This window comes from Canis aureus, chromosome 33, assembly GCF_053574225.1.
Source record: "Canis aureus isolate CA01 chromosome 33, VMU_Caureus_v.1.0, whole genome shotgun sequence".
Classification (NCBI taxonomy): domain Eukaryota; kingdom Metazoa; phylum Chordata; class Mammalia; order Carnivora; family Canidae; genus Canis; species Canis aureus.
In genome coordinates, this window is record NC_135643.1 from 27,456,587 (window position 1) to 27,471,481 (window position 14,895).

The following is a 14,895-nucleotide window of genomic DNA, read 5'->3' on the forward strand; positions in this document are numbered from 1 at the left end:
TTAAGATGATTTTTGCTTTATCAAATGAGTGTTAGCAGTAGGTATTTAAGATAACAGGGTAGATGGCAAGAATTTAGGAAAAGAGTACTCAAACATTGGTGAAAATAAAATTTCTTGTACTACGAAAAGAAAATGGGTAAGATATATTGAAATTAAATTGTACATACACTTCAACCCAGAAACTCCACTCTTGGGGATTTAACTTACAGGGAAAAAGTCAGCATTATATAAAAATATATATACAGGGGGATCCCTGGGTGGCACAGCGGTTTGGCGCCTGCCTTTGGCCCAGGGCGCGATCCTGGAGACCCGGGATGGAGTCCCACGTTGGGCTCCCGGTGCATGGAGCCTGCTTCTCCCTCTGCCTGTGTCTCTGCCTCTCTCTCTCTCTGTGACTATCATAAATAAATTAATTAATTAAAAAAATACATATACAGGAATAGTTGTTAGAGCATGACGCTGGGTGGCACATCAATAGAGAAGTAGTTGCACAAATTGTTAAAAATACACCGAAGTGTTAAAAAAGGTGAATTTAAGCTACATTTTATGTTGGAGGGGTTTTTATGAGGTGGTATTAAGTGAAAAAGATGCTGTAGTGAGTAAAATATGAAAATGTTTTTTAAAAAGACCAAAGTCAGAGCATCTGGGTGGCTTAGTCCGTTAAGCGTCCAGCTCTTGATTTAGGCTCAAACTGTGATCTCAAGGTCGTGAGATGGAGCCTTGCATCAGGCTCTGTGCTGCACTTGTAGCCTCCTTAAGATTCTCGATTCTTCCTCCCCACCCCAAATAAAATAAATAAATACATAAAAATAGGCAAAAGTCCTCCATATGTTTATATATATATATGTACTCTGTATGCAATTACTTGGACTTACAGAAAATAGGAACGGTGCATATCATGCTCTGTTGACATGAGTCTCTCTAATTGGCTGATGTGCATGAAGAGGAGAGATGGAAGGAGGAGAGCGGTAAAGGCAAATCAAAAAAGCAAAATATAACTACTAAAATAAAGTCAAGTATGTAATATCACATTTAGGGAGTTATTTAAATAGATATATATGTGCAAATATATATAATAAAAATAAGTAATTCAGGTCAACATCACAGAAGTCTTCCTTTTTGAAACTGGAGGCACCTTTCCTCTATTAATCATTAACACCAGGCCAGTCTTGGAGATCTTGAACCCTTAATGTTCTGCACAACTTATCTTTCTTGAAACTAGTATTTATATTCTAGAAGAATTAACTGATATCACATGAGTGAAGAATATGAAGGACTTAAAACCTGCATTTTCCCCTCTCTTCAGCACTCACTTCAATTTTAACTCCTGAGCCTCAAATCTCATTCTTTGTCACCAAGTGACCAACCCCTGGAGAAGTGTCAATTCCTGTTTGGTTCTTAAATGAGTCCCATTGTTGAAGCTTTCACTTTACAATCCTGGACCCATGATAGAAGGGGCACTGCAGAGAAATGAAGAGGGATATGGTTTCAAGTTGGAATTTGAATTATGCTTTCTCATAGAAGCATTTTATAAATGTTGGTTATATAGGCTTTCTAATACCATTTGTGCTGGAGTTCAGGTAAAATTAAGCATTAAGTAGGCTTTTGAAAGCCTAGCAGAATAATCACCAGCTATAATTCTGTTTCTAATATGAAATACAGTGTATTGCACACTTAAAAAATATGAAACCAAGCTGTTTGTAAATTGGGAACTATCCTAGTGAAAGAATTTTATAAGTTCTAAAGCTCATGTACAAATGTTAAACATGAGGGTGATCCAATTTTGATTTCGTGGTAGTCTTGGTTATTAGAGTTAACTAGAATTATCTTCCTTCCATCCTACCTGCTGTCTTGGATACCATCCTGGAGCTCTCTACAAAGCCAGTGACTAACCTTCAAGGTAGAGAAGCTGCTTCTTCAGCCAAGGCTTATTCATATTTGGTTATTAAAATTGTTACCCTTATTTCTGCTGTAAGGCTTGGCTGTGAATCTTTACCTACATTTCCAACCCTAAATAGGAACCACAGATCATAAGATGGCAGAAAAGAAAGTTAACATTTATTGAGCATCTACCATGAGCCAAGTTGTTTAATCATTACGGTAACTATCAAGTATATATTCCAGATGAGGATTTCACAGGATTAGTTTTCCTCATCTAGTATCAAGTAAGCAGTGGAGGAAGTTTTAAAAATATAGATAATAATTTATTCATTTTACTTTTATTTAGATAAAAAAGATATACTAAACAGTTTATGAATCAGAAGTGTTTGTTGTTGAATTTTCACAAAGTTAACACACTGAAACCAGCCTCCAGGTCAAAACCAAAATGTTACCAGAATCTCAGAAGCTGCCCAGTGCATGCTTATTATCCCCTCCCAAGAGTGACCTTTCCAGATTTCCAACACTTCTAACATCAGAGTAGTTTATATTACATCAGTTTTGACTGTTTTTGGACTCTATACAAATGGAACCATATAATATATACTCTTTTATGTCTGGCTTCTTTAAACTTTTTGTTAGGGCAGTTCATTGATATCGTTCCTTGCAGTTGTAGTTCGCTCATTCTCATTATTGTATAATACTCCATTGTGTAAATATACCTCAATTTGCTTATCCACTTTACTGTTAATGGACATTTGGATAATTTCTAAAAGCTATTTAGCTATTAGCAAAAGTACTGCTATGAGTATTCTTGTACATACATGTCTTTTAGTGCAGAAATATACACATTTCTGCTGAATATATACTTAAAGGGAAGGCAATTGCTGTGTCATAGGATTTGCATTAGAGGTCTTGATTATTTTATATTCTTCTTAACTGCAAAACAGTTGTCCAAAACTGCCTATACAAATGTACACTCTTACCAGTAGCCTGTGGGAATTCTGACAGTCCTCATCCATTCTAACAAAGCTGTTTAAAACAAGGTTTCTGACTCTAAAACCCAAAGCTCTTTTCCTTTTATCTAAATTTTATTTAAAGGTAAGAACTTGGTAACAATTTTCTTTTATAAATCCCATGATTCTTTCTAACATTTTTAATCTTTGTTCATTAAATGAATTTTCTTTTTTATACTGGAAAATATATCTGCACTGAATAGAATTTAGCACCGTTAGCAGTGTTTCAGGGGCCTCATGCAAGTATTCATCTTCACTGAACCCAGCCTCTTCTATTTTTTCTGCATGGGTGAAAAGAATGGCAGTGTAATTCTTCCAAGCATGTCCCAGAAGTTCCTGAAAGAGAGAAGATGTTAAATGGCTATTTGCCTTGGCCTATATTCCTCAAACACAAGCAAAGGAGTTATTATGGTTCAATATAGACAGTCAACAGATCTGGATGTCATTATGTTACTAAAATCTGATATATGTAATGGGAAGTGAAGATGGGGTCAACTAATATAAGTAAATGGAGAGAGCTGGGTGGATTTTGTTTTTTTAAAAAAGGCTTTAGGGACCTTGGATGGCTCAGCGGTTGAGCGCCTGCCTTCGGCTCAGGGCGTGATCCTTGGAGTCCCAAGATCGAGTCCCATATTGGGTTCCCTGCATGAAGCCTGCTTCTCCCTCTGCCTAAGCCTCTGCCTCTCTCCTGTATCTCTCATGAATAAATAATAAGATTTAAAAAAATAAAAATAATAAAAATAATAAAATTTTAAAAGGCTTTATTTCTCCATTTTATTTTGCTTTTATACTTTACATATACACAATTTCAGGACTGCATATTATTAATGCTGCATGTGATACAATTTCACTTACAACAGTCAGTAATAATACATATTTACCTGCCAACCTGAAGCTGTTAGAACCACAATTCCTTTAAATCAAAGGACTTTGGCTAAGGGCGTTGTCATATCCTTTTTTGTAGGAATGTTGTGTTATTATTGTAACTAAAAGTACCTTCTAAGGATTTGGCTACAATCTATTGATTAATCAGATGACATGTAATGAAAAAGCTAAGATCAAGTTACATTTAGTGATTTGGAATGACTATATTACTGTGATTCGCATCTTCTTTACTTCACATGCCTAGAATCAATGCCAGTTTATCAGATAACTTCCTCTAATGTGGTTGCAAAACATTGAAGACTCGTGTTCCTTTGTTTAGTAATATGTGGAAGTTGGTTATGTAATAAACTCTTGTTTGATTAGTGAAAATAAGCTGATATAAAGTGGAAGTAACAGCATGTGGCAAATTGTTCACACAATATGAAAGGTATCTAGAAATAACCATTTAATTTTTAAAAATATTTCCAAAGTTATATGAAATCATTACATTGTGAAAGTAAAATGACATTCCTTTCATTCCAGATATTTTCATTACCAAAATATTTTCAAAGGTGCTAGCTGTTTATAATAGCACTATGGAATTTTGACCCTCATCATCATCTCAAATACAGGGTTTGAGGGTTTGTTTATTTTTGATCCTTCAGAAAAATATAAAATACTTATGAATAAACATAACAAGAAATACCCAGGACCTCTAGTAATCAGAAGAAAGAAAGGAGGACAACTAATATTTAGTGCTAGATATTATTCTGGGCAAGTGAAATGCTTTATTCCTTTTGAAAGTCAACATAATGCTTTGGGGGAGATACTAGTGTTCTCTCCAGTATGATACAGAGAAACTGATGCATAGAGAGGTTGGATACAAATCTGTAAAGGGATATCAGTACAAACTGGTTTAAAAATAATCTTTAAAAATTGAAAGTCAGTTTTCTATTTCTATTTCTATTACTATTTTCAATGTATGTAAGAAGTATAGGATTGGTATTTATAAGACTGAAAAACTGAAAATGAATAGAGAGAGAGGAAGAATCAAAACATGTAAATAATATGAAAATACAGCAACTGTAGGACAATATATTTAAACATCTTGAGACCATGGTTACCAATTATAATTCCTAATACAATCTGTCACTTACCAGTACTATTTATTTATACGTTTACTCTAACTTGACTATAAGCTTTTGGAAGGCAGAGTCTATGTCTTTCTATATCAATCAAAGCCTCTAACACATTGTAAACTCTCAGCAGATATTGGTTGGATTAATTTGGAATTTGGGCCCTCACTGTCATCTCAAACAGAAGGTTTTATTTATTTGTTTTAAATCTTTAGTTTTGAAGTTTGATCCTTGGGACACAAAATTTACCTATAAAATTTCTCTTGTCTTATAGTTCATTCTCATGGATTTGCAGGTAGTCTGCACTTTTTCTTTTGCATTCAAAAAGACTTTATCAGTGAGTAAGTCTAAAATTTTCCCTCATATCTGTTTAAAATTTGTCCACACCATAGAATAATTGTAAATTTCTGGTTCTCCTAAAAGTGCCCTACCTGAAAAAAATCTGAAGTTTCAAGATCAGTACATTAAATGAATAATTATTTTTAACAGATTCTAACCTTTACAAAAGAATTTTTAAAAAGGTACTTTAATTGATATATTTTTATGTGCCTTCAAAACACAAATTAGCAAAATTATAATTAACCCTCCTTTTAGGGAAAATAGCTCTTATGTAAATCTAAGTATATATGTAATGTCAACATTTTAGCTAGTATGACATAGCAAAATTTGTCATATTCAGTATGTTGAACATATTTCTTGAGAGGAGATCAGAGAGTCACAGAATAAACTGGTATTATGGTTTGAATTGTATATCCCCCCAAGTTCATACGTTGAAATCCTAACCTCTAGTACCTCACAATGTGACTTAATTTAGCAGTAGGGTTGTTGCCAATGTAATTAGTCAAGTCAAGTTAAGGCCACTAATGCAATATGATTGGTGTTCTTATAAAACAGAGAAATTTGGACAAAGATATGAATACAGGGAAAATGCCATGTAAACATAAAGACAATCGTCCATAAGCCAAAGACATAACCCTTAGATAGATTCTTCACTAAACAGCCCGCAGAAGGAACTGACCCTGCTAACATTCATTTCAGAACTGAGAGAGAATAAATTTCTGTTGCTTAAAAGCCACCCAGGTAGTACAGCCTTGTTATGGCAACCCTACAAATTAATGTAAATAGTTGAAAATTTAATGAAGTGCTAAATTTAGATTCTGAGAATAAAAAGATTCCTGGGTTATTTACATCAGAACCACTTGGGATGCTTGCTAAAAAGGCATCAGAATATTTAGGAATAGAACGTAGGAATTTGAATTTTTAAAAGAATTCTTGGTGATTTATTCCTCCTGCAAATATTTATTGAGGGTTATTTTGTTCCAGGGACACAGAGTGGACCATGATATTCACTTTTCTGCTTATGTCCAGTGGAGATTTTTTGGTACTAACTGAAAACTGAGGAGGAGGGACAGACAGGGAGGAAAATACTTTCAATTCATTGTAATTGTAGGTGTTGTGATAGAAAATATACTGGTGCTATAGAGGCAGACATTTGGCCCCGTTTGGGGTGGGAGTGGAAAGTGAGGGTAAAGGGAAGAGTCAGGAGAGGTTTCTAGCTATGCCTCTATAATGCCTCTAGCATAGGAATCAACAAGAGAGGTATCAGGCAGTGAAGACCTACACAAGTAAAGAGAGTGATTAAGCCTTATTGGGGATTGTATAGTATTGGGACTTTACTTCTATAAAGTGAAACTATTGATCCTTGAACATTCTTGTCTCTGAAAATTTCTCAAATTTAGAGCCAGTTCTGATATTCTGAATACATTATTGATGTGTTTATTTTGATTGTCATAATATTGAAATGTGTACTGTAAGTTAATAAATAGACATTACCTTTAACCTCTTGAGTGCTACCCCAGGCCTATACCTTAGGTATTGGTTGATGCATGAACCACATTTGTCACTAAATATTTTTAAAACATCACCATAATAAAAATTCACGCTAAATAAACTGTTTGGCCCAAGTGATCCCTTCTGGAGTTATATATTATAGAATTCTTCTCTTGCTAGATTAGTACTTATTGCATTCAATGGTGTAACTTTTACACCGTGTCTTTAGTTCCTGTTTTTTGGGGTTGTAACAGTAACACATTCCCTTTTTGTCTCCACTAGACATTTCCTATACTTTAAACTATAATAAATAGCATTCAGGAAAAATGAGTTAAGCCACCTAAGGAAAATAGATTTGTAAGCTCAACACCACTTACAACTCCATGTGTTCAGCCACTGGGAAGCTTTTACATGTTGGTAATTATTTATGAAAGGATGCTCATGTCCTAAACTGTGAGAGAAATTGCACTTTTGAATTACTGCCAAAAATAGAAGAGAATGGTTGATTTAGCTTATAATCTTTAGATTGATTTTTGGCTGGAAAATAGTTGACTATTTGAAAGTAGTGTCGCTTGGTGTATAGTCATTGTGTTAGTGGCCAAACATGTTCTCTGTGGACCCAGAGAAAGGATAATCACAGTTGATTGATACCTCACATAAAAATCCAAGAGCAAGATAAGTTTAATGTAAGTTATCTGGTGTTAATAATTTAAATATAGTACTAAGGTAGATGGAAATTTTATAATCAATCATGAATTGTTTGGTTTCAGAGTGCTAATGGGTATGAGTCCATCTAGTCCTTTTGGGACAACTAGTTAGGATATAAACTTTGTTTTCCAGGAATTATGTTCATTTTCCCAGGACCTCACCAGCCCTGCCCCATTTGTTTGTGGTTGATGAAATCATAGCATCTGGACTTTTTAGGGGGAATTTTTTAAAAAGCCAACTATTACATCAACTGAGAAAAAAATTATCATGGAACAGGAGGACAATAAGGACCATTCTTTATATTTCATACTATTCCCTTACTCTCATCCCACTTAAACACCACATTTCCATCTCAGAGAGCTGAATGATAAGACCTTGTTAGATCAGATTCAGTGAACATTCAACCTTAGAGATCTTCTGTCCAAATGGTCTTATTTTACAGATGAAGATATTGTGGGCATGTGATGTTAAATGGCCAAAGCTGCACAGCTGATTGTTGGCAGGCCTGGGCCTATAACAGAGGTCCCCTAACTGTCAGGACCATCTCCTTCCCACTAAATTGGAGCTTTTCATTTTAACCTTAACTAAGCCAGTGAATTTTCCTCCCAGTTTGTTTTCTAAATCAGGAAGTTCTTATACATCAGGGCTTTGTAAATTTAATTTCGCTCTGATTTTCTTCTGAAGCCTATCAAGATAATCCCGAAGAAGGCTACAAATAAAATGTCCTAATTTTAGCATAAGACAAACACAAACAATAAAATTATAATGACCATAGCTGACATTTAGTGTGTACTTGTCTGTGCTAATGTCTGAATTAATTTACTGTTAGGTTAATATGAAATTAGTTCTGAAAAAAAAACAGTCAAGTAGATACTGTTATCTGTCCCAATTTTACCAATGAAGGGATTGAAATTTAGAGAAGTTACTTGCCCAAGGTCACAAAACAAGTAAGTAACTAATTAGGAGCTTGAACACAAGTGTAACTTACTCTAGAACCCATGCTCTTAACCTCTACAGTAGATTGCTCATATCTAGTAATCCATTTGAATAGGTGCTCATCACAATCTGCGTAGTGACAATAACAATAAAAATCGTAACAATGATAATAATTTTCTGTGAACCTACTATTAAGTCAGGCACAATGCCAAGCACATTACATTCATTAAACATAACCCTTAAAACTCTTTAACATAGGTAAAATTATCCTCATTTTGTAAGTGAGGAACTGAAGCCAAGAAATTACTAACATTTATAGTCACATACCTAGAATTATAAGAAGGCTTATTTTTCAACTAAATTCTGTCCAACAACTAAGCCCATTATCTTTGTTAAGTATTTTCAGGCTTTGCACTGGCCTTTCTGAGCCTTTTGTATACACACCCACCTATAACATCAATATTTGAGTTATTCATTCCAAATAAAAAATACATGCTTGAGGCTTTATTATGTATAGTAATAATACAGGATACTATGATAGTGGAAAGAATTTGGACTTTAGTCAATTCCTGGATTCAATTCCTAGTGCACTTCGGCTGCTTGCTAGCACTTTTCTTTAAGGTGACTATTTTGTCTTCTCTGTTCATTATATGTGGATTTTTAAATAACATTCAAATGATACTCAGATAATCTGTAGATGAATCATTCCATTTATTTCCCAATTTGAGGGAGATAACTCACTGAGTTCTCTACCATTTTGCTATAAATTATGAAGGCCTAACACAAATAAAGAAAAAGGGATCATTTAGGAAAATGTTTCATTTGTTATAGCTGGCAACCAATAGCCCCTCTAAAAAATATTAGAGCACAAATAAAAAAGAGATTTAAAGAGACCACAGGGAGGTACAGGAAAGAAGAGGTCACTTCTCTGACGTTGGCCTTGTAGACTCCTTCCATGACAGGCATCAGTGCCCCTAGAAAGGAGGAAAGGAAAAAGGAGAAGGCTAATATTCCATTCCCCATTCCCCATTTTGCATCAGCCAGGAAGAAAAAGAAAGCCAGGGTGTGTCTGGAACCAGAGGACCTTAACAACTCTTTGCTCCTTCCTAACAGCTGTTGGTCCTGTTGAATATTCAGACATTCTGCAGCTGCTCCCAATCTGTGAGCATATCCAGATGGCTACCACCAGTAACTGAAGCACCTTCAGGAAGAAGGTCATAAACAGCCAGCTTGTGCATAGGCGATCTTCAACCAAAAATTATGATGGAAGCCCAGAATAGGACTGCAGTTCTTCCCAGGGGTCATGGGCCCCTCTGAAGCTTACTAAATCTTGGCTGCTGAGTTTTCCTGAGAGGGAAAAGATATTTATTTTAGAAAAAAAAATTCTGGATCTGAGTTTTACTCTAGCCCATCTTCACTCTGCCTTTAAGTCATGAACTGGACACTGAATTAAGGAAGGCAGTGGTAAAAGAAGAAGGCAGTTGTATGCCAGATACCTTTTAAAAAGATCAGAGATATGTCTGAATCAAATTCACTTTTATAAAAAAAGGGGATTACAATAGAGTTCTATATCCTAAAACTGGAAAAGAAATATATTTTAAAATGTATGTCTTTTAAAAACCCTTTTCGGCTAAGCAAAGGACCAGCATAGATAAAAATTTAGAGACATATAGAGTCAGGTTAGTTTTTGAGAAATATTTGTGCATTTACTGAATTTGCAGACTTATATCCATCTACATGTTAAATTAAATGTTTATTTAATAGCATCTTTAAATTAATTTTAAAACTTGTTTAAAAATTACACTGATGAAATGGCAATAGGTTTCCCCTCACTTGATTTCTACCAGAAATGTTGTTTGAAGTTCAGACTTTAATAATTTGGGGGAGGTTTGTAGGGTTGCTTAGATTCCGTATTGTTTCTTAATTGCAATCATCTTCTCTACTTTTGTTTAGTATGTCCTTGATTTTTCAGGAGTTGGATGATGAGGATTAGCTTTTATACTCTTTGTCACCCTAATTTTTTCCGCTAGTTTGTTGTGATTTCACATATGGCTTTTTTTTTTTCATTTTTAGAAACATGCACAGTTACTGAAAAAAAGTATGTCTGTCACTTAGAACAATCGTATGCCTTTTCTAGTTAAAGGGAAAAGATATTTCTTTGAATCTAAGTATACTATATTTCTAAGTGTAATAGATCCTACATCGAAGTGATCATAGACTAGGCCAAAGGAAGAGTAGCAAATTCTTGAGTGAGAAATGTCTGCTGTCTATTCTCCCTATAGTTCACATGTGGAGCTTCTAGTAGTGATGAGTTCTCTTATCTTGGTGACTTAATGAGGCTACTGAGTAATACTAGTCAAATCCAACAGTTATATTTGCATGACCGCAGACTAGAGAATCAAGAGATTGAGTAGAATGGAGCAACTCAATGAGCAGTTTCTACGAATTGTTGGTTATATACATGGACCTGGCTTATATATGTGTATATATCATATGCAAGTATTACTCCCTCCATCCCCCAGTTATAGCCATACTCAGAACCTCTCCCTATTCCCAGGTCCTCACCTATACTGACTGAACAAGCTTCCAACTTAGTGACTTATAATAAATGAACAAACAAACATGGATGGACCACTAGGCAAAGGTGGCATATGTTATTCATATTCATGCTGAGTCCCTGTGGTCTTTTCTTGCCTACAGTGGATCAGTTGCTGACCCTAAAGATGATGAGGCACTCAGAGCATCTGAAATTCCCGATTTCTTTCCTATAAATAAAGCATAGATTTTCCCTACATGTTGACCATGATTTAAGTCACAGTGAAACCTCTTTCCCCCAAGCCATATATTATATTACTCTGGTACTTAATGCATTGTCTTATACTTATCTGTCTCTTCTAGACTATGTGAGAGCAGGGCTCATATATTGTTCACCAATCATTAAGCTCTGTATAAGTACCTGATACAGTTTGCAATGACTGAATCAGTGAATGAATGAATACCCATTTGTTGGTGAACTATAAGAGATTACCCCTGATGTTAAATGGGTGCAAGTTTTAGTAGTTCTTAAACTTTACCATTAAAAAATATATACAGAAAATTTATGCAAATGCAGATATGCAGGCTCTATTCTTGAAATTCTGATTCACTAGCGCTTAGATGAATATGCATTTTTAACAACAACCCAGTTGATTCTGATGCTGGTAGTCTGGAGACCACATTTACCAACTTATTCAGGGGTTAGCTAACCTCTGAAGTCTAACATCTTATTTTGGGGTGGGGAGGGAGCCTGAAGGGTCTATGATCTAGTTGTAAAATGACTAACTGAATTCCTCTAAAAGAAATTGTAAAAATGACTCTTGGTGGGAAAAATCAAGTATTTCTACCATTTCTGTGTGACCAGCACTTGTTTTAAACTTGTTCTAAACTACTCTTTTTACCAGATTGTCATAGTTCTTTCCTATTAGGATAATGTCCTCCAAATAGAAATAATGGCATTAGTGTAACTGCCTTTTTGTATTACCTGAATCATCTGGACTAAGGAAGATGCTTCTTGTTCGCAAAATGGCACGTCTGCTCTCTGGACCAGCAGTGCAAGATGGAGACCTTCTTGCCCGAAGTGATGTGCTAGGGCGTGCTTGACCTCCTGTTTCACATGCTCCTGATTCAACTTGCTGTGTGGGTAACCTGGAGTGTCCAACACCTGAATCTGCAGGGTTATCTCTTGTCCCCCTCGACGCATGAAGCCACAGAGGTGACAACTGCGACCCAGACAACAAACTTTGGTCACAGAACATGGAGAAAAGCTGCTGTGGAAGTCAGAGCTTCCCAGCAGAATGTTCCCAACAGAACTTTTTCCACTCTGAGTCATGCCAAAGAGGGCCAAGTTGATGATCATCTTGTTGGAGTCTGTCATGTCTGTGGGTAAACAAAGTTTCAGGATAAGCAGTTAGGCATCTATATTCACCCAATGTAAGGTTTCTTACTTGCCCTGGAGTACTCCAGGTACTATTTTTGGCTTACTTAACCCTCATTTATAGTAACTAAAGCATGGAGGGGCATTCCTCTAAAGTGTAGACACCGCAGTGACAGTGGAAGATTGAAATAATATTGGTAGTTTACAATGGGGGAAGAGAGAGAGAAGTCAAATACAGATAAGGAAGAAATGAGGAAGCAATAATTGCAGGAAAATGAAGGGAAAAAAAAAACCCAAATTACATGAAGATAATGTAAACCATGTTTAGGAGAAATATGTTAACTCATCTGTGTGGTAGGTGAGTCAGTTTAGCAATGGGTGCTGACGTTTCTAAATTCATTAACAAGGCTAGCAGCAGTATTTGAAAATCAATCATTCTTGGAGAAGAAGTAGGAACAGAAGAGTGGAAATAATGGATCTTTCTTGCATTTTAAATAACATCCCCTCCTCCCCACCTCTCTACCCCTGGAATACACAAGTGGCATCTGCAAAAAATTATTTTTCTTGACTTCCTGATTGTTTGTCTCCTATGAAACATTCATACTGTTAAAGAAGATTTCTGTTTTTGTTTACTATTTTTTTTTACAACCAGGTAACATTCTGATGAAAGTGAGAACTGCTTATAATTTCTGTTATGAAATAATTAATAAATCATTTCCATGGTCTATCATAGTAACTTATTGGCTTTTGAATAAAGGAAGTAAAGCCCAACACATTGTGTAGTTCAGTTAGGAGGGAGGAGAATCTATTCCATTTACAACACCCCTAAGTTGGAGGTAATCTTTTGTGCAGAACATAAGCGTTTTAAGGTCATTGATCATTTTCATTAGATCAGTAAGGCAGAGCTATAGACCAATTGCCAAATTAACTCAACCTGCTGATTCAGAAGTAAGGACATTTAATTAAAATTGCATATTTATTATTTCTGCTTATAACTTGTACTTCTATTATTCAGTTTTATGTACCTCTGGCCTTTCTTTTCCTCTAATATTCCTCACCCCAACCTCCTTAGACTCTAATATGAACATTTTGAAGGAAATTCACACTCCCACACAAGAGACATTCATTTTTGGCGTCCCTCAAGGTGACCCCAGTTCACCCAGCTCATTCAGTTGTGTCAGCTGAACCACAGTCACTTAGATTTCTTTTTACTCCTGAAGCAAATGCATGATTAAAAAAATTATAATCACAGAATCCCAGTATACTTGCTGTATGTCACCTACCTTTTCCAATCTTCAAAATACATTTCAACCAAGACTTTCCTGGAGCTAGTATAGTTGTTCGTTGGTATGAACTTTAACCTTCTGACAGTATTACCGTACCACTCTGGGACTGATACTGTATGCATTTTATTTAGTTAATCTATTACCAGAATCCTCTCTATAAATGATTAGTTGTCTTCCTTTAATCAGCACTGACTTTCTTTCTTTTTTTTTTTTTTTTTGTGTGTGTGTGTGTGTGTCACCTGACAGCCTGGTCATTTCAACAGGGTACTTCCTGAAACCTTATTTCTAAGATTAAATTGTTTATTTTAAGGCATTGCTGATAGGTAACAACTTATCTATAGCATAAAGAAATGCAAGATTGACAACTATTAAACACAAACTAAACATTCAAAAGCAATGGTCACAATTTTTTCCATTGTGAATGATGGAAAGTTCCTCATTTATTTCATCAAAAGTTTCAACAAATAGATATACAGCATACATGCAATAAATAGATATTGAGTTCATAACAGTATTTCATAAATTCTAGAAGAAAACTCTTGGCTATTTCTATGGAATTGAATTTATCTTTTCCTAACTGATGTAATCACAAACATACTCGTATCTACACATGTAGTTTCTATATAAATTAATGATAGCATATTTCAGAAAAGGTGTACAACTAACTGTAAATTGAGGCCAAATATGTTTTGCTTAAAATTGGGGTTTCATTTTGTTATTGAAAGCTTTAATTTTTTTTTCTATATAACCCATACTTCTCCAAATACCTTTCTAGTGTGTAAGATGTAGAAACCTTAGTATGGTTATATTCTGGTTCATCTTCTCCTATACCTCTCAAAAGTCTGTAAAGTATGTATTTCTGTGTGAAGGAATCTGGGAGACATCTGGAATGCCTTATGACTTCATGGGCAGAAAGTTAAAAAGTCTTCCTGTGGATATAACAAGGAAAACATGAACCGATTTCATTCATCTGACAAGCACATTTGGTTTTCTTAAATGAAGCAGAAAGAACCTCCCCCAGATGGCAGTAGTAGCCTGTTTGCTAAGAAGTGATTATGAACCAGAATTTATTTTCATTTTCTTCCTCAAACCATAAACTGACATTCCTCAAATCACGCAACTTACATCAATACATATTAATTGTGCGGAAGATCTTTTGAATAAAGGTAAAATGGAGCCATTATTCCTACGTTCCTTATAAAATGTGACAAGTGTAGAAGGTTCTAGTTTTTAAACCCTCCACTTTGAAATCATTATTTAAATCATTTGCTGAATGAAACAGTTGACAGTTTAAAAAATAAGGTTCTGAGGTCATATGTGTGGTTTAA

At 35.2% G+C, this 14,895-nt stretch overlaps 1 protein-coding gene across 1 annotated transcript; it reads right to left on the reverse strand.

Moving 5' to 3' along the window:
- Positions 1-852: 852 nt before the first annotated feature.
- Positions 853-13,679, reverse strand: GIMD1 (GIMAP family P-loop NTPase domain containing 1). Its single transcript, XM_077882212.1, has 3 exons — positions 13,565-13,679; positions 11,889-12,283; positions 853-3,230 (listed from the first exon to the last, which is right to left on the reverse strand). The coding sequence occupies exons 2-3, from the start codon at positions 12,279-12,281 to the stop codon at positions 2,970-2,972; spliced, it is 654 nt and encodes a 217-aa protein (XP_077738338.1). The 5' UTR covers positions 12,282-12,283; positions 13,565-13,679; the 3' UTR covers positions 853-2,969.
- Positions 13,680-14,895: the final 1,216 nt, after the last annotated feature.

Bases quoted from the DNA above. Each gene is read 5' to 3' on its own strand.
- GIMD1 (XM_077882212.1), bottom strand. From the start codon at position 12,281: ATGACAGACTCCAACAAGATGATCATCAACTTGGCCCTCTTTGGCATG. The intron at 3,231-11,888 runs GTAATACAAAAA...TCTCTCTTTCAG, and splicing joins CCTTAGTCCAGATGATTCAG to GAACTTCTGGGACATGCTTG.